General features: G+C 47.1%; 1 protein-coding gene across 1 annotated transcript; it reads right to left on the reverse strand.

Moving 5' to 3' along the window:
• Positions 1–3,304: 3,304 nt before the first annotated feature.
• Positions 3,305–23,348, reverse strand: MVD (mevalonate diphosphate decarboxylase). Its single transcript, XM_077453378.1, has 11 exons — positions 23,283–23,348; positions 22,298–22,362; positions 21,516–21,586; positions 17,705–17,819; positions 17,425–17,571; positions 15,622–15,821; positions 15,432–15,506; positions 15,062–15,280; positions 13,521–13,636; positions 8,627–8,735; positions 3,305–3,615 (listed from the first exon to the last, which is right to left on the reverse strand). Exons 2-11 carry the CDS (start codon positions 22,347–22,349, stop codon positions 3,535–3,537), a joined length of 1,185 nt encoding a protein of 394 aa, XP_077309504.1. The 5' UTR covers positions 22,350–22,362; positions 23,283–23,348; the 3' UTR covers positions 3,305–3,534.
• Between the last annotated feature and the right edge of the window lie 387 nt (positions 23,349–23,735).

The following is a 23,735-nucleotide window of genomic DNA, read 5'->3' on the forward strand; positions in this document are numbered from 1 at the left end:
ATTTTTGAAGATTCAGTTTGCTTCTAACATTCGATTTTGGAGTGAATGGACTTTACCGAACAAACACCACATACACATTGTTACACATTCGTTCATTTCGAGAGAAAAATTCCATCCTACTTCGAATATTCTTGTCACAGAAATCAAAAGTGAATGTTGATTTGTCCCCACTAGTGATTAGAGAATTGAACGAACGTTCTTACAAAGAAAAATTTCAAATGAAAGTCTTCTACTGTATATCCAGCTATAGAAGAAGAGAACAGGACCAGCCCTGGAATATGACTGGACAGCTCGCCAGATTCACAACCAATCACTACGCTGAGTGTTTAGCCTTCATTGACCCCATAGACAGGGTGGGCACCAGTTCTGATTGATATATAAATAGTATCAATGGGTATCTAACTACACCCCAATCCTCCCATCCCCTTCCCTCCACAGACTTCACCTACTACACCCCAACCCTCCCGTCTCCTACCCTCCACAGACTTCACCTACTACACCCCAACCCTCCCCTCCCCTTCCCTCCACAGACTTCACCCCAACCCTCCCGTCCCCTTCCCTCCACAGACTTCACCTACTACACCCCAACCCTCCCGTCCCCTTCCCTCCACAGACTTCACCTACTACACCCCAACCCTCCCGTCTCCTACCCTCCACAGACTTCACCTACTACACCCCAACCCTCCCCTCCCCTTCCCTCCACAGACTTCACCCCAACCCTCCCGTCCCCTTCCCTCCACAGACTTCACCTACTACACCCCAACCCTCCCCTCCCCTTCCCTCCACAGACTTCACCCCAACCCTCCCGTCCCCTTCCCTCCACAGACTTCACCTACTACACCCCAACCCTCCCGTCCCCTTCCCTCCACAGACTTCACCTACTACACCCCAACCCTCCCGTCCCCTTCCCTCCACAGACTTCACCTACTACACCCCAACCCTCCCCTCCCCTTCCCTCCACAGACTTCATCTACTACATCCCAATCCTCCCGTCCCCTTCCCTCCACAGACTTCACCTACTACACCCCAACCCTCCCCTCCCCTCCACAGACTTCACCTACTACATCCCAATCCTCCCGTCCCCTTCCCTCCACAGACTTCACCTACTACACCCCAACCCTCCCGTCCCCTTCCCTCCACAGACTTCACCTACTACACCCCAACCCTCCCGTCCCCTTCCCTCCACAGACTTCACCTACTACACCCCAACCCTCCCCTCCCCTTCCCTCCACAGACTTCACCTACTACATCCCAATCCTCCCGTCCCCTTCCCTCCACAGACTTCACCTACTACACCCCAACCCTCCCGTCCCCTTCCCTCCACAGACTTCACCTACTACACCCCAATCCTCCTGTCCCCTTCCCTCCACAGACTTCACCTACTGCACCCCAACCCTCCCGTCCCCTTCCCTCCACAGACTTCACCTACTACACCCCAACCCTCCCGTCCCCTTCCCTCCACAGACTTCACCTACTACACCCCAACCCTCCCGTCCCCTTCCCTCCACAGACTTCACCTACTACACCCCAACCCTCCCCTCCCCTTCCCTCCACAGACTTCACCTACTACATCCCAATCCTCCCGTCCCCTTCCCTTCACAGACTTCACCTACTACACCCCAACCCTCCCGTCCCCTTACCTCCACAGACTTCATCTACTGCACTCCAACCCTCCCGCCCCCTTCCCTCCACAGACTTCACCTACTGAACCCCAACCCTCCCGTCCCCTTCCCTCCACAGACTTCACCTACTGAACCCCATCCCTCCACAGACTTCACCTACTGCACCCCAACCCTCCCGTCTCCTACCCTCCAGACTTCACCTACTACACCCGAACCCTCCCATCCCCTTCCCTCCACAGACTTCACCTACTGCACCCCAACCCTCCCGTCCCCTTCCCTCCACAGACTTCACCTACTGAACCCCAACCCTCCTGTCCCCTTCCCTCCACAGACTTCACCTACTGCACCCCAACCCTCCCGTCCCCTTCCCTACACAGACTTCACCTACTACACCCCAACCCTCCCGTCTCCTACCCTCCACAGACTTCACCTACTGCACCCCATCCCTCCACAGACTTCACCTACTACACCCCAACCCTCCCGTCCCTTTCCCTCCACAGACTTCACCTACTACACCCCAACCCTCCCATCCCCTTCCCTCCACAAACTTCATCTACTGCACCCCAACCCTCCCGTCCCCTTCCCTCCACAGAGTTCACCTACTGCACCCCAACCCTCCCGTCCCCTTCCCTCCACAGACTTCACCTACTACACCCCAACCCTCCCATCCCCTTCCCTCCACATACTTCATCTACTGTACCCCAAACCCTCCCGTCTCCTCCCCTCCACGGACTTCCATCTACTGCACCCCAACCCTTCCATCCACTTCCCCCCACGGACTTCCATCCACCTACTATACCCCAACCCCTTACATCTATCCATCTACTGTACCCCCACCTCTTTGTCCCCTTCATTTTACAGTCCTCAATCTACTGTACCCCACCCTCTCCATCACCTTTCCCTCCACAGCCCTCAATCTACCGTACCCTAACTTCTTCATCCCTTTCCCTCCACAACTGTCCACCAACTGTACCCTGAACCCTCCACCTTCTCTCGAAAGCCATTCATCTACTGTACCCCAGCACTCCACGCCCTTCCCTCCACAGCTGTATTCTACTGTACCCCAGCCCCTCCACGCTCTTCCCCCCACAGCTGATCATCTACTGTACCCCAACCCCTCCACACCCTTCCCCCCCACAGCTGTTCATCTACTGTACCCCAGCCCCTCCAAGCCCTTCCCCCCCACAGCTGTATTCTACTGTACCCCAGCCCCTCCAAGCCCTTCCCCCCCACAGCTGTATTCTACTGTACCCCAACCCCTCCACACCCTTCCCCCCCACAGCTGATCATCTACTGTACGCCAGCCCCTCCACGCCCTTCCCCCCACAGCTGTATTCTACTGTACCCCAACCCCTCCACGCTTTTCCCCCCCTCCACAGCTGATCATCTACTGTACCCCAACCCCTCCACATCCTTCCCCCCACAGCTGTTCATCTTTTGTACCCCAGCCCCTCCAAGCCCTTCCCCCCACAGCTGTATTCTACTGTACCCCAACCCCTCCACGCTCTCCCCCCCCCCCTCCACAGCTGATCATCTACTGTACCCCGACCCTCCACAGCCAACATTATGATGGAGAGAGATCTGTAAATACATGGCGATGTGTCTGACATAGTGTATCTGCGGTTTATTGCATAGTTTCTGACTTTGTATCTAAAACAATAAAATAAAAATCCAAAACAAAATGGAAGGATTTGTTTTTTTATTTGAATAATAAACTGGGACTTGTACGAAAATTGGTCAATTACCATTGAGAAAATAAATATTTAGTGCTGGTCACACACCCGTAATTAAAGTTTTTAATTTATATGAAGACGATAGAAATTTCCCAGCTCAGTGTTGACATAGCTGGGTAACCAGTAACAAAGGCGGAGCTTCTTGCGTATTATTAAAATGTCTTTTCGAAGGTTTCCTCCTAGGTGGAAGGTTTGGGCAGCCCGTCTGCTCCTAATAGATCCAGCGAGGGGTCCTGGGATTGTACTGGGCCTGGTCCCGGCTGCAATGTCATATAATCAAAATCCAAAAAAGGAGGAAAAAATATATATAATCAGGAAATATATTCAGAACAAATGAATTTTAAATGGAATAAAATGTACTTCTGATTCTCTCCCCCCCCCCCCCCCCAATGAACAGACATAATACAGACATTTTGGGGGAGATTTACTAAAACTGGAGCACTCAGAATCTGGTGCCGCTGTGTATGATAACCAATCAGCTTCTAACTTCAGCCTGTTCAAATAACCACTTTAGGTCCACCCTATAGCAGTTTTGTTTCTGATCAAATAGGTTTTTATGGACATTTTGTTATTTTTTACAAAAACAAAAAACACAAAAAAGGTAGAAATGGTAGTAGATCGGCGGGTGTACGGTACCCAATGACCTCCAGCACCCGCCAATCATTAGGTTGAGAGAGAGAACTGCGATCTGCCTATCTAAACAAAGAGGATCGCCGTTCTGACAGGAGGGAAGGGATGAAGTTTGTGTCCCTGCAAAGCAGGGAATAAATTCCATATCTTCCACTATTAAAAGCACCTCACACCCTATAGTAAAACACTGGCTAGACACACAGTCAACCCTGTCATCCCCCCCGATGTTTAACCCCTTCCCACAGTGACTATAGTACAGTGACAGTGTACATTTTTAGCACTGATTACTGTATTAGTGTCAGAATGTCCACCGCAATAAAAAATAAACAAAAACATCCCATAGTTTGTATAAGCTATAACTTTTGCGAAAACCATATACACTTATCAGGATTTTTTTTTTAACCAAAAAGTATGTAGCAGAATACATATTGGCCTAAATTAATGATTTTTTTCAATTTTTATTGGATGTTTTATAGCAGAAAGTAAAAAAATAGGATTTTTGTACGCACCGTAAAATCCTTTTCTCTGAAGTTCATTGACGGACACAGCTCCAGCTATCTTAACCGTAGGGTTGTTACGCTACCTTCAGGAGAGGACATGTAATACATGTGAATAACAGAACTTTACAGTTCCGCCCAGGGGGCGGTCCCTATCTTAATAACCTCTCAGCCTGCTTTCTGCAGCTCAGTACGTCAACAAGCAGTATAACATAAACCAATAGGAGGGGAGAGTGCTGTGTCCGTCAATGAACTTCAGAGAAAAGGATTTTACGGTGAGTACAAAAATCTTATTTTCTCTTTCGTTCATTGATGGACACATATCCAGTAATCTTGACCGTAGGGACATCCCCAAGCAGTGTCATACCGAGGGGTGGAAACAGCAACAGAACTTCAACCACAACCAGCGGTGCTCCCTAACAGGGGAGTCACCATCTTACTACCAGCATCAGAATTTGCAGTCAACAAATGCAACAGTGCATTAATACACAAAATAACTTTTTCTTAACATAAGAAAGCGTGTAAAATTGCAACATTACATGGCCGCCTGCAAGACTTTGCGACCAAAGCAGGCATCAGACGATGCCCTTACATCCACTTTGTAGAACTTTGTAAAGGTGTGAACAGATGACCAAGTCGCCTCCTTACACACTTGAGCGACTGGCACTTGATGTCGGAAAGCCCAAGAGATCCCAATTGCCCTGGTGGAGTGGGCCGTAACAGGAAAGGGAGGCACCTGCCCCTTGAAGGCGTAGGCCTGGACCACAATCTGTCTGATCAACCTGGAAATGGTGGCCGAGGAGACCGCCATCCCTTTTTTTGGACAAGCTACCAAAACGAACCGAGAGTCTGACTTCCGGAAGAGAGCCGTGGTAGACAAATATACCCTTAGAGCCCAAACAACGTCCAGGGAATGAAGGGCCACCTCCTTAGGATGTATCGGTTTAGGACATGAGGAGATGGTAACACAATGTCTTCATTGATGTGAAACGCCCAAACCACCTTTGGTAGAAAAGAAGAAAAAAAAGTGCTCACTAGAGAGTGAGACGCCAGGGGTCGTTGGGAAAAAAAACAGCCAAAGCTGATATCTGTCCCTTAATGGTGCTTCAAGACAATTTCTGGTCTACTCCTCACTGTAGGAACAGCAGGATCCTGGAAACGGAATAGGTGTGCGGACACCACCCCATCTCCTCACCCATGGAGATAGGCCTTCCACGTACGATGGTATGTCTTCTGAGAAGAAGATTTTCGTGCCCTCAACATAGTTGAAATCACCAGACTCAGACAGCCCCCGGTTCCTTAGCACCTGGCTCTCAACAGCCATGCCATTAAAACCAGCAATGGTAAAGCAGGATGGAGAATCAGACCTCGAGACAGAAGGTCTTCTAGCATCGGTAGCCACCAGGGAGCTTCCGCAACCAGGCGTACTAGGACGGCGTACCAGGGACGCTGAGGCCAATCTGAGGCAATCAGTATCACTGGAATCCCCTCAGCCACCACTCTTGTCCTGGATACGAACCTTGGCACCTTCTGATTGAGTCGGGAGGCCAAGAGATCCATGTCTGGTGTGCCCCACCGCAGGCCAAGAAGCCTGAACACCTCCGGATGCAACGACCATTCTCCTGGGACCAGAATCTGGCGACTTAGATAATCTACCTGCCAGTTTTCTACTCCCGGGATGTAAATGGCCGACAGGGCCGGTACATGTCACTCTGCCCCCCGAAGGATGGGAGCTTCTTGTTCCTCCTTGATGGTTGACATATGCCACCGCCATGGCGTTGTCTGACTGGATCCTGATCGGACGCCCTCAAAGTCTCATCGACCATGTGGAGAGGCAAAGCCTGATCGCTCGGAGCTCGAACACATTGGTCTGAAATTCGGATTCCTCCCCCCACCAGAGGCCCTGGGTCGACTGTATGCCCAGTACTCCAACCCAGCTGGTCAGGCTGGCGTCCGTTGTGATCACTGTCCAATGCAGAGGTAGGAACAACTTCCCAGACCGAAGTCCTGGGGATCTCAGCCACCAGAGCAGGGAGTTCCTGACTGACTGGCTCACCCGAATCTGCTGATCCAGGGATAACGGAGATTTGTCCCATTTTGTCAATATCTCCTTCTGCAAGACTCTGGTGTGAAACTGGGTGCACGGTACCGCCTCGTAAGAGGCCACCATGAGGCCCAGGACTCGCATGCAGAAGCGCAGCGACGACCACCTGCGGTTCATCAACAGCTTCACTGCGGCTCTAAGAGTCTGCAGTTTGTCTGAAGGGAGAAACACTCTCGCTTCCACGGAGTCCAGCAGTAAGCCTAGGTACTCCAGGTGCTGAGTCGGCACAAGCACCGACTTCTCTAGGTTCAACAGCCACTCAAATTCCTGCAGGGTTTGCATGGTGATCGTCACATCCTCCTTTAATTCTGAGGCGGAAACTGCTCTCAGGAGATCATCTAGGTAACCCACGATTGCAATCCCGCGTTGTCGCAACAACGACAAAATTGGAGCCAATATCTTGGTAAAGACTCTGGGTGCTGAAGCCAAGCCAAAGGGGAGAGCCACAAACTGTTAGCGAGCTTCCCCTAATGCAAATCGCAGAAACCTCGCTTTTTACCACCTTTTTGCCCGCGCACCACCTCCACCCTGGCAATGAATGTTTCAAGGACCGCCGACACAGCGTCCAAATGCACTGTACTGTTTGCAGACGAGCCGGTTGCAATTGCAGGGAGTTCTGGGGAAGAAACACCAGTTTCTGAAGCCATGCTGACCCACCCTGTCTGCCATCCTTGGGGACTTAGAACAGGTACAAAATCTCACCCTCCTAGCTGCCGCAGATTGAGAGGCCCCCACTGCAAGACTCACCACTCGACCGAGTGCTGCGCCGGTCTGTTACAGGTGTCTGCATCCAGTATCAGCTCCCAGGTGTCCAGAGCAAAAAAAAAAAAAAAAAAAAAAAAAAAAAACAACGTTCTGAGCAACAGGGACCAGTGCTGAGGATAAAAAAAATGCGCTGAGCTACAACAAAATGGCCACCGGCCGCACTGTATAAGGACAATCATAGGGAAAATGGCTGTCGAACTTCGGGAAAAAGGCCCCCCAACCATGCTTTCCACTGAGGCACACAGAAAACGGCTGACAAGCAACAGCAGCCCAGTCATGCAGCATCCTCCACGGGGGGGGGAGGAAAATAGGGACAGGGAGAGAAGAGAGGGAGGAGAGGGACCCCCTAAACGACCACCCAGGGAATACCTAGCTGCTCAATCCCACCAAGGCAGGGGGAGCTGTACTTACGATCCAGACGAGCTGGGGACATCCCAGTGTTGGCCACGGCACACTGTGATAAGGACATCGGTAGTCCGGTCACATATGTTTTTCCCCCGGAGAGATGCACTCACTAGCCCCAGGAGCCTGAGGGGCATGTCGTGGCTGACTTAGAGCGTAGCTAGGGTCTGCATACGCTCGAAGGCCAGGCTGGGGAGACTACAAGGATCTAGATTATCTAGCCGGTCACCCAGCCGGATGTTGATAGCAGATCACAGGATCTTAAAATCTTGCACAAAAGGCAAAAATCCAGAAAATTCCCAGGACCGATGGTCCCGCAGGGAGCCTAGGTCCTTTTTCACTAGGCAGAAAAAAACTGAGCTGCAGGAAGCAAGCTGAGGGGTTATTACCAGAGGGACCGCCCCCTGGGCGGAACTGTAAAGTTCTGTTTTTCACATGTATTACATGCTCTGCCTAGTCCTCTCCTGAAGGTGGCGTAATAACCCCACAGTCAAGATTACTGGAGCTGTATCCGGCAATGAACGAAAGAGAAATATTTTTTTTTTTTTTTTTAATTGTTGGTCTTTGTTTATAGTGCAAAAATTTTTTTTAAAAATGCATGAACGCGCAATTGCCAGTTAAAGTAACGCAGTGTCGTATCGCATAAAATGGCCTGGTCATGAAGGGGGATAAATCTTCCAGAGATCAAGTGGTTAAGCGTGCACCAGATTCAGTTTTAGTAAATCTCCCTTATTGTATCTAATTTAGAAACTGTATCAGTGACCCTTCAATCACAAATGGAAAGACTTTTCAGAAAACAAAGGAAATCGAGTTTCTTTATAAAGAGAATATTTTATAGCTCTCTATATGTTCTACATTGCGCTCTATTCTTACCCGTGTAACAATGACATAACGCACTCCTCCTGGACACATGTCACCTTCGATGGCAGAGGTCAGCTCCTGAGACAAGGGGGCAGGGCTCACTGGTAACCCTTTAATAAACCTAAATACATGACATCAAAGGTGAGAGATTTAATGACAGAAACACGATGGACCAGTTTTTCTCCCACTATAGGCCCACGTCATAAAACATTACGCAAGAATAAGTATGGTTATTTTTAGGAATGTTATTGATGTTTGCAAAATGTCATTGGACCAAAAATTAAAAAAAATTTTTTAATTTAAACAAAGTATCCTTATCCCGTATTTTTTGCTCATTTTAAACCGAAAAGGAAAAAATGGCACAAGAACCAACTGAACACTATATCGATAATAGTAGCAGTCTAGATAATGGTTGATGAAAAATAAAATAATAATAATACTAAAAGATAATTGTCCCAGCAATTGACTCATTTTTAGCCTATTGTGTCATAATTTAATGGCAAGAATCAGCCAAGGTAGATGATATGTCAGTGGTTCTGCCCCTCCCACAATGGTGAAATTTCCTGCAGTAGATTGTGTCTCTGCCCCTCACACAATGGTGAGATTTACAGCATTATGTCTCTGCCCCTCCCATAATGGTGAGATTTCTTGCAGTAGATTGTGTCTCTGCCCCTCCCACAATGGTCAGATATCCAGCAGTAGATTGTGTCTGTGCCCCTCCCACAATGGTGAGATTTCCTGCAGTAGATTGTGTCTCTGCCCCTCCCATAATGGTGAGATTTCTTGCAGTAGATTGTGTCTGTGCCCCTCCCACAATGGTGAGATATCCAGCAGTAGATTGTGTCTGTGCACCTCCCACAATGGTGAGATTTACAGCATTAGATTATGTCTCTGCCCCTCCCACAATGGTGAGATTTCCTGCAGTAGATTGTCTTTGCCCCTCCCACAATGGTGAGATTTCCTGCAGTAGATTGTCTTTGCCCCTCCCACAATGGTGAGATTTCCTGCAGTAGATTGCATCTCTGCCCCTCCCACAATGGTGAGATTTCCTGCAGTAGATTGCATCTCTGCCCCTCCCACAATGGTGAGATTTCCTCCAGTAGTTTGTGTCTTTGCCCCTCCCACAATGGTGAGATTTCCTCCAGTAGTTTGTGTCTTTGCCCCTCCCACAATGGTGAGATTTCCTGCAGTAGTTTCTGTCTCTGCCCCTCCCACAATGGTGAGATATCCAGCAGTAATTTTCATCTTTGCCCCTCCCACAATGGTGAGATATCCAGCAGTAATTTTCATCTTTGCCCCTCCCACAATGGTGAGATATCCAGCAGTAATTTTCATCTTTGCCCCTCCCACAATGGTGAGATATCCAGCAGTAATTTTCATCTTTGCCCCTCCCACAATGGTGAGATTTCCTGCAGTAGTTTCTGTCTCTGCCCCTCCCACAGGGGTTGAGCAGATTTGGGAATCCTGATGGGGAGATCTCACTGCTGGCGTCTCTGGAAGGCAGCATATCACTTTAAGTGGAAACATCTCTACCTGGTGGGTAACTTCTTCAGATCTGTACCATGTATAACGCACATATAGATAGCCAATAAATGTCATTTATGGGGAATCATGTTTTGATATTCTATTGGAGGATGGAGAAGTGGGAGCGTTCCAGCCCTCTGCACCCATAGCAGATGCTACCGGATACAACATAGCAGATTACTCAAAATAGCGGCTCGCCATGGCAGACACAGAACTGGATGGATCTGGCCGGCTGGATCTCCTACTGTGAATTCCTGACATAGTGAGCAGAGTAGGAGCCGTGAGACTGGCAGCCCCCATCACAGCGCTTCTCCGAAGCATGTCAAGAATTAATGTGGGTAAAGGCGGGAAGATTTCACGCTTCTGTGAATTCAATCTACGCAAACTGTGTATGATGACAAAAAACACGTGTATGATCGCCGGATCTATATGTGGCCCAATGTGTGAAAATGTTACCTTGTGCCCTGGGACCCCTTACAGACCAGCATGGTCACCGTGGTGCCATTTTCCAGCTTTATCAGTGCCATTGTTATTTTATAGTAAAGGCAATGGATTGGATTTGGATGCTGTTCATTTTTGGCAACAATCGTTATAGTCATTTTGGGGCCATTATGTGTATCGTAAAATCCTTATCGGCTCTAGGAACGTGTATTATATACACTTCAAAAATCCTCTCCTTTATTCCAATTGAAACTTCATATGCTGAATATGTGATATGCTGTGCTACAGAAAGCTGCAGCCATGTTTATAATGTGTCCTGTGTACCACACTGCATCTGCAGAGAGTATTTTAGCAATTTGAAGATTCTAACCTGCTTCTGTCCTGGAGAGAATCAAAGCACCTTTATCATATGCTCTGCTGAAATTTTTCAAATGAGAGTAAAAAAAAAAAAAAAATTGAAAATAAAAAAAAGAGAAGGAGGATGTGGTCATTAGCTCAGTAGATCTGTATTTTGCAGAATGTTTGGAGTTTAAGTGACACCCAGTATTGGCTAAGAGGGAGGTTAGCTTTCGAAAGACGTTAGCTATCTTGCCTGAATTCAATGTGTTTCGAAAACTTTTATCTTTATTGACTTAAGTTTGGCAATATTGGGTGTCACAAACCCCCAACTTCCTGCACTGATCAATGATTAAGGCTCGATTCACATCTATGCACGCTGCTTTTGAGCATTTCTGCAGTGCTTTTTGTGGTGCTTGTCGCGTTTTTGGACACACGTTTTTACAGCGATTTGCAGGTTTTTTTTTTTTTTTTTTTTTTTACACTGTATATAGCTTGTTGCTAAGGACAACCAATGAGTCATCAGCTGTCAGCAGGCTTCCCTGCTGAATGATAAAAGGAAAAAATAAAATAAAAAATTGTGAAAAAAATAAATAAAAAACAATAATAGCGTGGGGTCCCCCCCCCCCAGGTCCATACCAGGCTCTTGGTCTAGCATGGATTTGGAGCCCCCCCATGCCAAAATAAATAAATAAAAATAAAAAATACCAGACCTTTATCCGAACATGGAGCCCAGCAGGTCAGGAAAGGGAAGGGGACAAGTGAGCATCCCCCCCCACTCCTGAACCATATCAGGCCGCATGCCCTCAACATGGGGTGGGTGCTTTGCAGCATGGTGGGCTCTGCACCCCCCACCCCCCCCCCCCCACTACAAAGCACCTTGCCCCCATGTTGATGGGGATAAGGGGCTCTTCCCGACAACCCTTGCCTGGGCAAGGTGGGAAGAGGCCCTTGTTCCCGTTGACATGGGAGCAAGGTGCTTTGAGGTGGGGGGGGGGGGGGTGCAGAGCTTAGATAAGGTCTGGTATGGATTTTGGGGGGATCCCACACTTTTTTTGGCATGGCATTTTTTTTCTTTCAAAATTTATTTTTAGCTGCCATTTATTTTTATTTTTTAATTCAGTGGGGAAGCCCGCTGACAGCGGACGACTCATCGGTTGTTAAGGATGCGGTGGCCGGCTTCGCAGCCCCCACCTTAGCAACCAATTGTATACAGTAAATGTACAGTAAATAAAAAAATAAACAAATTCGCAAAACGCTACAAAATCACGGTACTAGCATGCGGGTCAATGCAGGTCCGTTGAAGTCTATTACATGCAAAACGCTGCACTTTGCAGGAAAAAAGTCCCCGACCCTTTCCAAAAACGCAGAGGCACAAAAATGCATTGATGTGAACATTTCCACAGGAACCCATGTTAAAAAATGTCCCTGCATTTCTGCAAAATGCATCAAAAAACAAATTAGTGTGAATCGAGCCTAACACAGTACAATCCTCCATTACTACTGCAAGTTCTGCTTTTGAGAACTACAAATCCCATCATGCTTCAGGGCTCTCAGGGGTCTACTGCAGGCTGAATAGGAATACCAATGATGAAATGAAAAGGAAATTCTTTTTACAGCTTGCCACACAGAGCTGGTCAGTCTAGGCAACACTTCAACCACATGCCAATTTTCCTCACTGATGACTCCATCAGTGCAGCAACATTAGCTTTGAAACAGGAATTTAGGTGCAGAAATCCCCAGAAGAATTGCAGCACCTTTGTTCTGCCCATAATGGGCTATGTAAAGACTGCAGCACTTTGGTCTGCCCATAGTGAGCAATGTAGAGAATGCATTGCCTTGGTCTGCTCATAGTGGGCAATCTAGACATTGCAGTGCCTTGGTCTGCTCATAGTGGGTTATGTAGAGATTGCAGTACCTTGATCTGCCTATAGATGGTGCTGTAGAGATCGCAGTACCTTGGTCTGCCCATAATGGGCAATGTAGAGACTGCAGTAGCTTGGTCTGCTCATAGTGGGCAATGAAGAGATTGAAATGCCTTGGTCTGCTCATGGTGGGCAATTTAGAGATTGCAGTACCTCCGTCTGCCTATATCAGGCGCTGTAGAGATTGCAGTACCTTGGTCTGCCCTTAATGGGCAATGTAGAGACTGCAGTACCTTGGTCTGCTCATGGTGGGCAATGTAGACATTGCAGTGCCTTGGTCTGCTCATAACAGACGATGTAGAGATTGCAGTACCTTGGTCTGCCTATATCAAGCGCTGTACAGATTGCAGTACCTTGGTCTGCCCATAGTGGACATTGTAGCGGTGGACCAGGCCGATGATTTACTGTGACACCTGGTCAGTCTAGGCAACACTTCAACCACATGTCCATTTGCTTCTCTAATGACTCCAGTGCAATAACAAGAACTTAGAAACAGGAATTTAGGTGCAGAAAATCCCCAGAAGAATTGCATTAGTAAAAGAAGACTCTAAGCATTTTAGATAAAGATCAAGCCAACCCAAGAATGATCACTCATGCCCACCGAAGCTCACATGGCAGAAAAGAGGGCGGTTATAATGTGAAGGAATAATAAAATATTAACAATTCTCCAAAACACTTACAGGTCTCCATTAGAGGCGGGAGGGAAGGAACGCTTTACGACTTCCACAAACTCGTTGACAGTTGGCTCTAACATAAAGATGACGGCATTGGGACCTGCATCAAAGCTGTATGCAACCTGCAGGTGAGGAGGAAAGTGATGAGAGACTGAAGAAAAAAAGATTGAATCAAAAGCAGCAGAGTGAGTAAGCAAGCTGAAAAGACAGCAGAAGCAACAAAGTGCAAGTGAAAGCGAAGAAAGTAAGCGAGAGCAAAAGAGAGCATGAAACATGAGTACAGAGCAAGCATGTCAGAGCGAGTGAGAAGAATGAGAGAGTACTTTGCAGTACCTTTGGTCTGCCCGTAGTGGGCAAAACATTGATTGCAGTACCTTATCTGCCCATAGTGGGTGTTGTAGAGATTGCACTACCTTGGTATTTCCATAGTGTGCAATGTAGAGATTGCAGCACCTTGGCTGCCCATAGTGGGTGTTGTAAACAAGGCAGTACTTTGGTCTGCTCATAGTGGGCAATGTAGAGATTACATTACCTTGGTCTGCCTTTAGTGGATGTTGTAGAGATGGCAGTACCATGGTCTACTTATAGTGGGCATTGTAGAGTTTGTGCTACCTTTTGCTGCCTATAGTGGGCAATGTACAGTTTGCAGTACCTTGATCTGCCCACAGTGTGCATTGTAGAAATTGCAGTACCTTCCCATAGTAGGAAATGTAGAGATTGCAGTACCATGGTCTGCCCATAGCTGACATTGTGGAGTTTGCATTACTTTGGTCTACCCATAGTGGGCATTATATAGTTTGCGGTACCCTGATATTTCTAGAGTGGGCAATGTACAGTTTGCAGTACCTTGATCCACCCACAGTGTGCAGTGTAGAATTTGCAATACCTAGGTCTGCCCATAGTGGTCACTGTAGATATTGCTGTATCTTGATCTTCACAGAGCAGGCAATGTAGAGATTACAGTACCTTGGTCTGCCCTTGGCAGATGTAGAGATTGCAATACTTTGGTCTATCCATAGTGGGCATTGTAGAGTTTGTGGCACTTTGGTCTGCCTATAGTGGGCAATGTACAGATTGCAGTACCTAGCTCTGCCAATAGCAGTCACTATAGTAGTCTTGATCTGCCCATAATAGGCAATGTAGACATTGCAGTACTTTGGTCTGCCCATAGTGGGTAATGTAGAGACTGCAGTACCTTGGTCTGCCCATAGTAGGCAATGTAGAGAATGCATTGCCTTCATCTGTACATAGTGGGCATTGTAGAGATCGCAGTACCTAGCTCTGCCCATAGTAGTCACTATAGTAGTCTTGGTCTGCCCATAGTAGGCAATGTAGACATTGCAGTGCCTTGGTCTGCCCATAGTAGGCAATGTAGACATTGCAGTACCTTGGTCTGCCCATAGTAGGCAATGTAGAGCCTGCAGTACCTTGGTCTGCCCATAGTGAGCAAAGTAGAGAATGCATTGCCTTGATCTGTTCTTAGTGGGCGCTCTAGAGATTGCAGTACCTTGGTTTGCCTATAGTGGATGCTGCAGAGGTTGCAGTACCTTGGTCTGTCCGTAGTGGGTGTTGTAGCGGTGGACAAGGCTGATGATTTGTTGTGACACCTTGTTCAGGTAGAAGATTGGGGGGAACGTGTCCAGGCACGTAGCATGGAACTGATTGCTGTCCTTCATCGTTAGCTGCCCAAAGCTTTCAAAATCCTTTTTCCTGATAGACTCGATCATCTCGGCCATTCTTCCCGTCACCACCGACTCTGCACGAAACTGAAACAGACAATTGGTGTTTATACAGCACTAGAAATCCCCCCCCCCCCCCCATCATCTGAGCATCTAGATGCAGGTATTTTAGGGACCAATGCTCATAATGATGCACGCATTACATATGGCCGCCCTGTCCCGTGACTGCGGACCCTACCTTGAGTAATGGGCTGGTCTCCACACTGGTCTGCATCCCAGCCGTGCTGCCAACATGCTTCTTCTCTGCGCTGGCCTGAAACATGGAACATGATCGAATGAACGTTCATTATATATAAACCATGATGTCTTGTCTCCATACTACAGGGGGCGCCATCACAGGCTGGGGGGGGGGATTGCTCTGCCCTTACCACCAGGATGAGGATGCATAGTTCTGGCCAGTGAGTCTCCTCCTCCACCTGCTGTGCCAGACTATCTTTACCGTCTTCCCGTTCCCCCATCAGCCATTGGACGAAGCCTCCATACATACTCCTGCAAGCGCTGCCGGAACCCTGCCGGGCGATCTCGGACAGCTCGCCTTCCACACCGTACAGCTTGGCCAAGGAGTAGACTGAGAGACAGGAAACAATGTATCAGGAGGACAATCAGGACCGCAATTTGACAAGTTACACAATCACACCCAATCAAGTCCACCTCCCCAATCATCATATAATAGATGTAGAACAATCAGTCCTTATTTCAAGTGTATGTCTTTTTTTTAACAATGCTTTTTTATTATTATTATTTTATTGTGATTTGTTTTTTTTTTGTTTTGTTTTTTTTACACACTGTGACCAGAGTAGTACAGTGTTACCATAGTAACACTGTACTACTCTGGGGAAGTGATCAGGACTTTTTTTATTTTAAACTTTATGATTGTTTATACCAGTGAATTTCATTGGTATAAGCAACCATTTTTACTGAATTAAACTGATTCAGACTGTTTTGTTGTGATTGGCTATGATTGGCCACAGCTAATCACATGGTACAGATGGGCTGTGATTGGCCCTGTCTGTACCATGTATTCACTGTGACCAATCACAGCTAGTAACACAATTATATACAATGGATGGCATGAAAGGAAGCCATCCATTTTTTACAATTGTCATGTGATTGCTCAGTGTACCAGCTCGACCAGTCATCGGTCACAGCCGCGCTCGAGGTGCAATCAGGGAGAGCGTCATGTGACATCCACCCCGATTGTCAAATCTCCTGCCTATTGACAATAGGCTGGGCAGGAAATGTTTTAGGGGTATATTAAAAAACATCCATAACGCTCTCATCCAGGGATATCACTCGTACATTTGTTCCGTGAGAATGGGCCAAAATTGGATGTGCTCTTCTGGTCAAATGTTCTTCAAATATTATGGACAGCAGTAAAGACAGGTCCATTTAGAACAAACAGGGAGTATACCACATTATGACCACTAGATGGAGCGGAGGAGCATTGGAAATAAATACATCTTAGTGAGAAGAGGTAAAATGGGGGAGAGTTACTAAAACTGGGGAGTGCAGAATCTGGTGCAGCTCTGCATAGAAACCAATCAGCTTCCGGGTTTTTGTCAAAGATTGATTGAACAAGTTGAAGTTAGAAGATTGGCTGTAAGGCACAGCTGCACCAGATTCTATTTACACCAATTTTAGTAAATCTCCCCCAACGCAACAATTCTAGAGAACGCTGGAGGGAATTAGGAAAATTAATGTAACGGATGCTACTACGGGATCTCCCACCTCCTCCAATGTCCTCTAGAATTGTTACATTGTACCTCTTCCCAAAGAGATCTATACATTTTCTCTGATCTTCAGCTCCATCTGGTGGTCATGATGCAATATTTTCCTGATTCACTTTTGATTTACGTTTGATATAAATGAATCTATATTTACTTCTGCCCATAATATTTTTCTTCCAGAAGGGAAAATAGCACAAGAACATTGGATTCACAACAGCTAGTTAGTTCACACAGAACAGAACTGATAGTTGCTTCATCCCTACTGTTGATTACTGTGGATCATGTGACCGCTGACGGATTGGCTGTCACAGGGGGTCACATGATCAGGAGCCGGTCCAGCCATCGGCTGATCATTAGGTTAGACTGAGAGTTGTCTTTGACGGTTCAATCTCGGTGCTAGGAGCGAGCTCTCAGCCTCCATTTAGCACCATCCCCTTCTCTTACCCAGACAGGCGTATCCCGCAGCAGAGGACGCCAGCCCGGCGGCAGTGGGGAAATTGTTGATGGAACAGATGTGGACTTTATCATTGAGGATCCTGGAGATGCCATCTTCGCTGCCACTGCTCCGCCTCTTCCTCGCCAGACGACGGACTGCAGAGGGCCAATGGAGAAGAAGATCACATTGAGTGCGATTGGAAGATGTGATGAAGAGGAAATCAAATCAATAAAAATGTAGGTGAATGGTAATGAGTTAAAGAGGAACTCCGCAGGCAGGATTACTCACTTTCTCGCAGGCAGGACTGCAGGCGCGGGTGATTAATGTCGTCTTCCTTTCCGTTCAGCCAGATCCGGTCCTCGGTGAACTCGCGGCTGGCCGCAATGCTGGTCGTCGTCTTTAACTGAAACATTTAAAGGGGAACACAATTCTGCCATTAGGATTGGATAAAATGAAGGGGGCGGATTTAGGATACAGAGACAGACCTCTGGTGCTAAACTAGCTGACCAATGAGCTGCCAGCTGCAGCAGAGTCTGCTCCAATTGGCTGGTGGATAGTACAGATTGGAACAGAAGTCACACTCTATGTACTGCCATTGAAAGGCATTCTTTAAGGGGCGTTCTTTATCTCAGAGTTTCTGTAAAGTAGAGATTAGGAACCTGAACACCGGATTCCAGAACCCCCAGGATGTGCTGAAGGGGATTATAATGAGGCAAAGCTTCCTAATGTACTATAGGTGCCCCCCCATCATACACCAAGCACCACACTATACACCCTACACCCCACTATACACCATACTATAGACCCTACACCCTACCAAACACTGTACACCACACCATAACATACATCCTACCATACACCTAGAGTTGCCACCTCATCCCTTTAAAACCAAAACACATATTAATTACACAGGTCCTAAGGCTGATTAAGGTGGTAATTAACCACTTGCCGACCGGCCGCCGTCATTATACTGCGGTGTAATCACACAAACCCCCGTTCTGTCAGGAGAGGAGAGAAAGATCATCTGTTCCTACCAAGTAGGAACAGCGATATGTCTCCTCTTCTAGTAAGTCACATTCCCCCGCAGTTAGAAACACCTAGCAGGGAACACCGTTAACCCCTTGATCGCCCCCCTAGTGTTTAACTCCTTCCCTGCCAGTGACATTTACACAGTAATCAGTGCATTTTTATAGCAGTGTATAAATGACAATGGTCCCAAAAATGTGTCAAAAGTGTCTGATCTGTCCGCCATAATGTTGCAGTCACGATAAAAAAAAAAAAAAAAAAAAAAAAATCGCAGATCGCCACCAATACTAGTAAAAATGCCATAAATCTATCCCGTATTTTATAGATTCTATAACTTTTGCCCAAACCAATCAATAAACACTTATTGCAATTTTTTTTTAACCAAAAATATGTAGAAGAATACATTTCGGCCTAAAACGATGAAGAAATTCTTTTTTTTTATATATTTTTTGGGGGGATATTTATTATGGCAAAAAGTAAACAAATATTGCTTTTTTTGTTTATAGCGCAAAAAATAACATACGCAGAGATGATCAAATACCACCAAAAGAAAGCTCTATTTGTGGGGGGGAAAAAAAGGACAATTGTACAGCGTCGCACCACCGTGCAATTGTAAGTTAAAGCGACGAAGTGCCGTATTGCAAAAAATGGCCTGGTCATTAAGGGGGAAATTCTTCCGGTCCTTAAGTGGTTAAACTCACTTGGTGCCTTATCTGCAATAAATTAGCCTCAGAACCTGTGTAATTCATATGTGTTCAGGTTTAAAGGGATGAGATGACAACGCTACATACACCATATACCAGGGGCGGACTGACCATTCGGGCACTGCCCGAGTGCCCCATGCCTCTAAGGGTCCCCATCAGGGTTGCCAGCCTCAATAAAACCAGGGACAGTATGAAAAATCTGTGCCTTTTTAAAAATCCCAAGATTATAGCTGCCCCGCCTCTCCAGTACCTTTTCAGTGTGTGTATGTGTATTCTGTTTGTCTATACTGTGTGTGTGTATATATATTGTGTAAACTGTGTGTGTATACTGTGTGGGCCCATAATCTATTGCCTGGGGGCCCCATAATCTCCTATTGTCCGGGGGCCCCATAATCTTCTCCTATTGCCCAGGGGCCCCATGAGTTGTCAGTCCGCCCCTGCCATATACCCTACCATACACCCTACATCAATGTTTCTCAACTCCAGTCCTCAAGTACCCGAACGGGTCATGTTTTCAGGCTGTCCATTATTTTACACAGGTGATTTGATCAGTTTCACTGCCTTAGTATTTACCACAGCTGTTTCATCTGAGGGAAATCCTGAAAACATGACCCGTTGGGGGTACTTGAGAACTGTAGTTGAAAAACATTGCGCCACATCATACATCCCCCACCATTTACAGCATCATACAACGGGGGTGCTCAACCTTTTAAAGAGCAAGGGTTACTTAGGTGATTTGGTAACCAGTCCTCGGCCACCATGAAATTACCGTATTTATCGGCGTATAACACGGACCTCAATTTAAGAGGGAAGTTTCAGGAATAAAAACTTTTTAAAATAAACCACTTTGAAGCAAAATAATGCCCAGTGAGCATCAATGCAGCCTGATTAGTACCCATCTGCAGCCTGATCTGTGCCCATCTCCCCCATCAATCCAGCTCACCATCTCTCACAGGAAATCACCGAACCGCCATCTGTTTACTTAGCTCTCAGTCGGCAGTCACATACACAGTCCCGCCTCCACCATCTGCACTGGACCAGCTCCTGTGATAGACAGAACACTGGTCCAATGCCGGTGGCGGAGGCGGGACTGTGTGTGTGATGTGCAAGCCGAGAGCCGAGTGGAGAGGAGATGATGGCTCAGTGAATTTTGGCGGCACTCGTCCCCCTCCTTCCCCTCTGAGGTATGCTGTCGGTGTATAACACGCACCCTCGATTTTCCCCCCATTTTCAGGGGGAAAAGTGAATGTTATACGCCGATAAATACGGTAAATGGTACAGAATTTCGATTTTTTTTTTTTATTATTTTGAATAGCATAATGAATATCTTCCCCTTGCAGCTGCTGAATTCCGGCAGGAGGGAGAGGAGGAAAATCCGGCTTTATAGAGATCCTGTATGTGTCGCCCCCCCCCCCCCCCGGTCCAAGTGTAGAATAGAATGTTACAAGGAGGCCGCACAGGCCCCTGGAGCATGGGGCGAGGTCGCCGTTGTCACCCCTGATGCTACACCAGTGGTTGGGGTGTGTGGTAAAAACAGGTCTCAACTATGGGGTTTTACTGCCCCCAAACCACAATATATGCGGATATGCCCATTGCATAAGTGCAGTGTATGTGATGTTTAATACATTGCCATTTTTCAGCTTCTGTTGGCATCGCTCTCCGGGCTGCTGGAAAGGTTCAGGTGAAATGCAGTTGGTATCACTCCACCTGGGACAGGAGCCAGCGCTACAGAGGGAGCATTGGCTTATGTGGCTTTTGCCCCCTCCGCAACTGCCTGCTTCCTCTGCTGCTGGCGCAAAGCACTCTGATGCTCTGGGACGGCAGATCAGCAAGCCCAGATCGCACTTCCCTGCTTTAAAGTCGAGGGACACAGATTGAGTACCAGTCATACAACCTGGGTGCCCAGCCCGGGCTCTTTGGTATATGATGTGCAGCCCTTTGACCTCAGCAGTCTGTAGTGGGTACATTGATTGGGGTAATAGAACTGATCTCTTCTTGTCTCATTTAACATGTTCCCAGATTTGTATGGTCTTCTTCTGCAGCACATCCCCAATCAACCACGTATCCTGTCCACACCTCTGACCCGTTTACTTTATTAGATCTGCAGTTTCTGCAGTCCTCCCAAGCATTACAGATGTTGAAGATTATGTGCAGCCCTTTGGTAATGTCAGGGGCAGACATTTGAGGCCTTCTTTAGTTCATAAGTTGGACAACCACTGCCATACATCATACAACCTCCGCCATACATCGTACACCCTCCGCCATACATCGTACACCCTCCGCCATACATCGTACACCCTCCGCCATACATCGTACACCCTCCGCCATACATCATCCAATGACAGGTTCTCTTTATGAAGATCACAGACCTGATCCTGGTGCAGGGTGACGCTGAGAGAAGAGTTGATGGGGAGGATGAGCTCCTCGTTCCGCTTCCCCCCTGGAATACAAATTCAGTGTAAAGTTTCATTATACAGGAGGAGCCCTTGAGGATCGGCAGAGCGCTGTAACCCATAGCAACCCCACCCCACCATCAGTTCATCAAACAATGAATTCTGACTGGTTGGAATCGACTCCACCTCAACGGTGTTTCTCCAAAGTATTGGTCATCTTGTTGGAGAATCTGCAGGTTTTCTGGAAACCCCTAATGTGGAGCCTGTGGTTCTACAAGTCAGGAATTCCCAAATCTATCATGCCCCATACACACTATCCGTTTTTCTGCCGAGTTTTTCCTTCAGATTTACCAAAATCATATAATATGAGGTCAACCCTTAGAAGTTTGAATTTGTAGGCAATCAGACAGGCCCTTCTACTACATAGTTTTGGTAAATCTGAAAGATAAAACTCAGCAGAAAAACTGATAGTGTGTATGGGGCTTCAGAGTCTTTCTACAGTCTATGTACACCTCCTAATCAACCACAAGGAGAGTTCTCAAACCCCCCCAACTATCCCCACCACCCCCCCAAAAATGAGGGGCAAGGAAAGGGCACAGCTCAGCGTAAGCAGGAGGCAGAGAGGTGGAGCTGCACTCCCATGCTGACTGAGGCACTGTGAAGGGCCTGCTGGATCAGTGAGAATGCACATTAAATATCATTACTATATATAGCGATTCAATGGCATCATCCAATCTGTCCTGACTCCGCCTACTCACAGTATTTGATGACGGCGATGTTTACGGGCGCTGTGCATGTCACCTTCCTCATCTTCAGCGGAATGCTGGAAGAGAAGACAAGAAGACGGTGTCCGAAAAATGGCAATTCCAGAAGGGTGCAGAATGGAGGATCATTGGAAATGATGTCTGAGGACCTTCACTCTGCTCTCTACCCACCAATCGATGGATCATATGTAATATATCTCTCTATCTATCTCACTCACACACACACACACACACACACACACACACACCATCATATACATTACATGGACATTATATAATGTACAGATTAGGGATGAGCTCAGGTGTGTTCGCACACTCCACGTGCAGAGCCCGCCAGGAAATCAGCGCAGCGCTGCGCTAATCACAGGCAGTGAGACAGTGCCCTGATGTGTGGCTGCAGAGATCGGGGCAATGTCTCACTGCCTGTGATTAGCGCATCGATGCGCCGACTTCCTGTCGGGCTCTGCACGTGGAGTGTGCGAACACACCTGAGCTCATCCCTAGTACAGATGAACACAGAATAGAATACAGGTTTAATGAAAGATCCACGTGTGGATCACTTACCATATACCGATCAATGACATCATAGACAGATCACATAGTATACTGATCAATGACATCATACATAGACAGATCACTTTCTATACTGTACACACTGCACCCCATATATTGTACAAGCTGATCACTAATACAGAGAAATGTATATATAAAAGGATACATTTTATCAGTAGAAGTTATCACAATAATATATAAAATGTATCAGTAATAGCTGTATATATAGTATACAATGTATATCAGAGTACAGAGCACCCACACTTTGCCTCCTGACCAGTACTACATATAGAAATGACACCCCCAGAAGTGTATGTATATATCAGTATTAGGTGTATATATAGTATAGGATCTGTATACATTGTATTCGTTCTGTATAGTATCTCTGTAGTATACACATTATTATAGATCAGTGTAGATCTCTCACCTCTCTCTGGATCTCTCCAGCCTCCACTCACTCTCTGCTCAACTCCCCTCCTGACCCCGCCCCTGTCATATACTGTACAGCCAGCAGCAACCAATCCCCGCTCACACCCCGCCTTCTCCCCGCCCTCACCTCACATGCCCACCCAATAGAGATCATCGGAAGATTGAAGCACGAGAGGAACCAAAGCTTCCCGGAACCCGAAACTGGAGGAGAGAGCCGGCCGGGGAGGTTTCACTGATACACAACACCCTCCATATAGATAGGGGGAGGACAGTACAGGGTGCACGTACAAGAGTTTGTAGATGGGAAATGAACTGCTGGGTGATAAGATTCGCTCTATATACTGTCTATAGCGCTGACATGTACCATAGTGCTGTACAGAGATTGCTGAGATAGTCACATCAATCTCTGCACCAGAGGAGCTCACACTCTAATGTCTCCCCCACAGTCACA

This window comes from Lithobates pipiens, unplaced genomic scaffold (assembly GCF_037356315.1).
Source record: "Lithobates pipiens isolate NorthernLeopardFrog02 unplaced genomic scaffold, aLitPip1_a1.2 Scaffold_10, whole genome shotgun sequence".
NCBI lineage: Eukaryota > Metazoa > Chordata > Amphibia > Anura > Ranidae > Lithobates > Lithobates pipiens.

Coding starts and splice junctions, on each gene's coding strand:
- MVD (XM_077453378.1), bottom strand. CDS start 22,349: ATGAGGAAGGTGACATGCACAGCGCCCGTAAACATCGCCGTCATCAAA. Junction 17,820..21,515: donor TCACCCTGCACCAGGATCAG/GTCTGTGATCTT, acceptor TAAATGTTTCAG/TTAAAGACGACGACCAGCAT. Junction 13,637..15,061: donor CCCACTACGGACAGACCAAG/GTACTGCAACCT, acceptor CCTCACCTGCAG/GTTGCATACAGCTTTGATGC.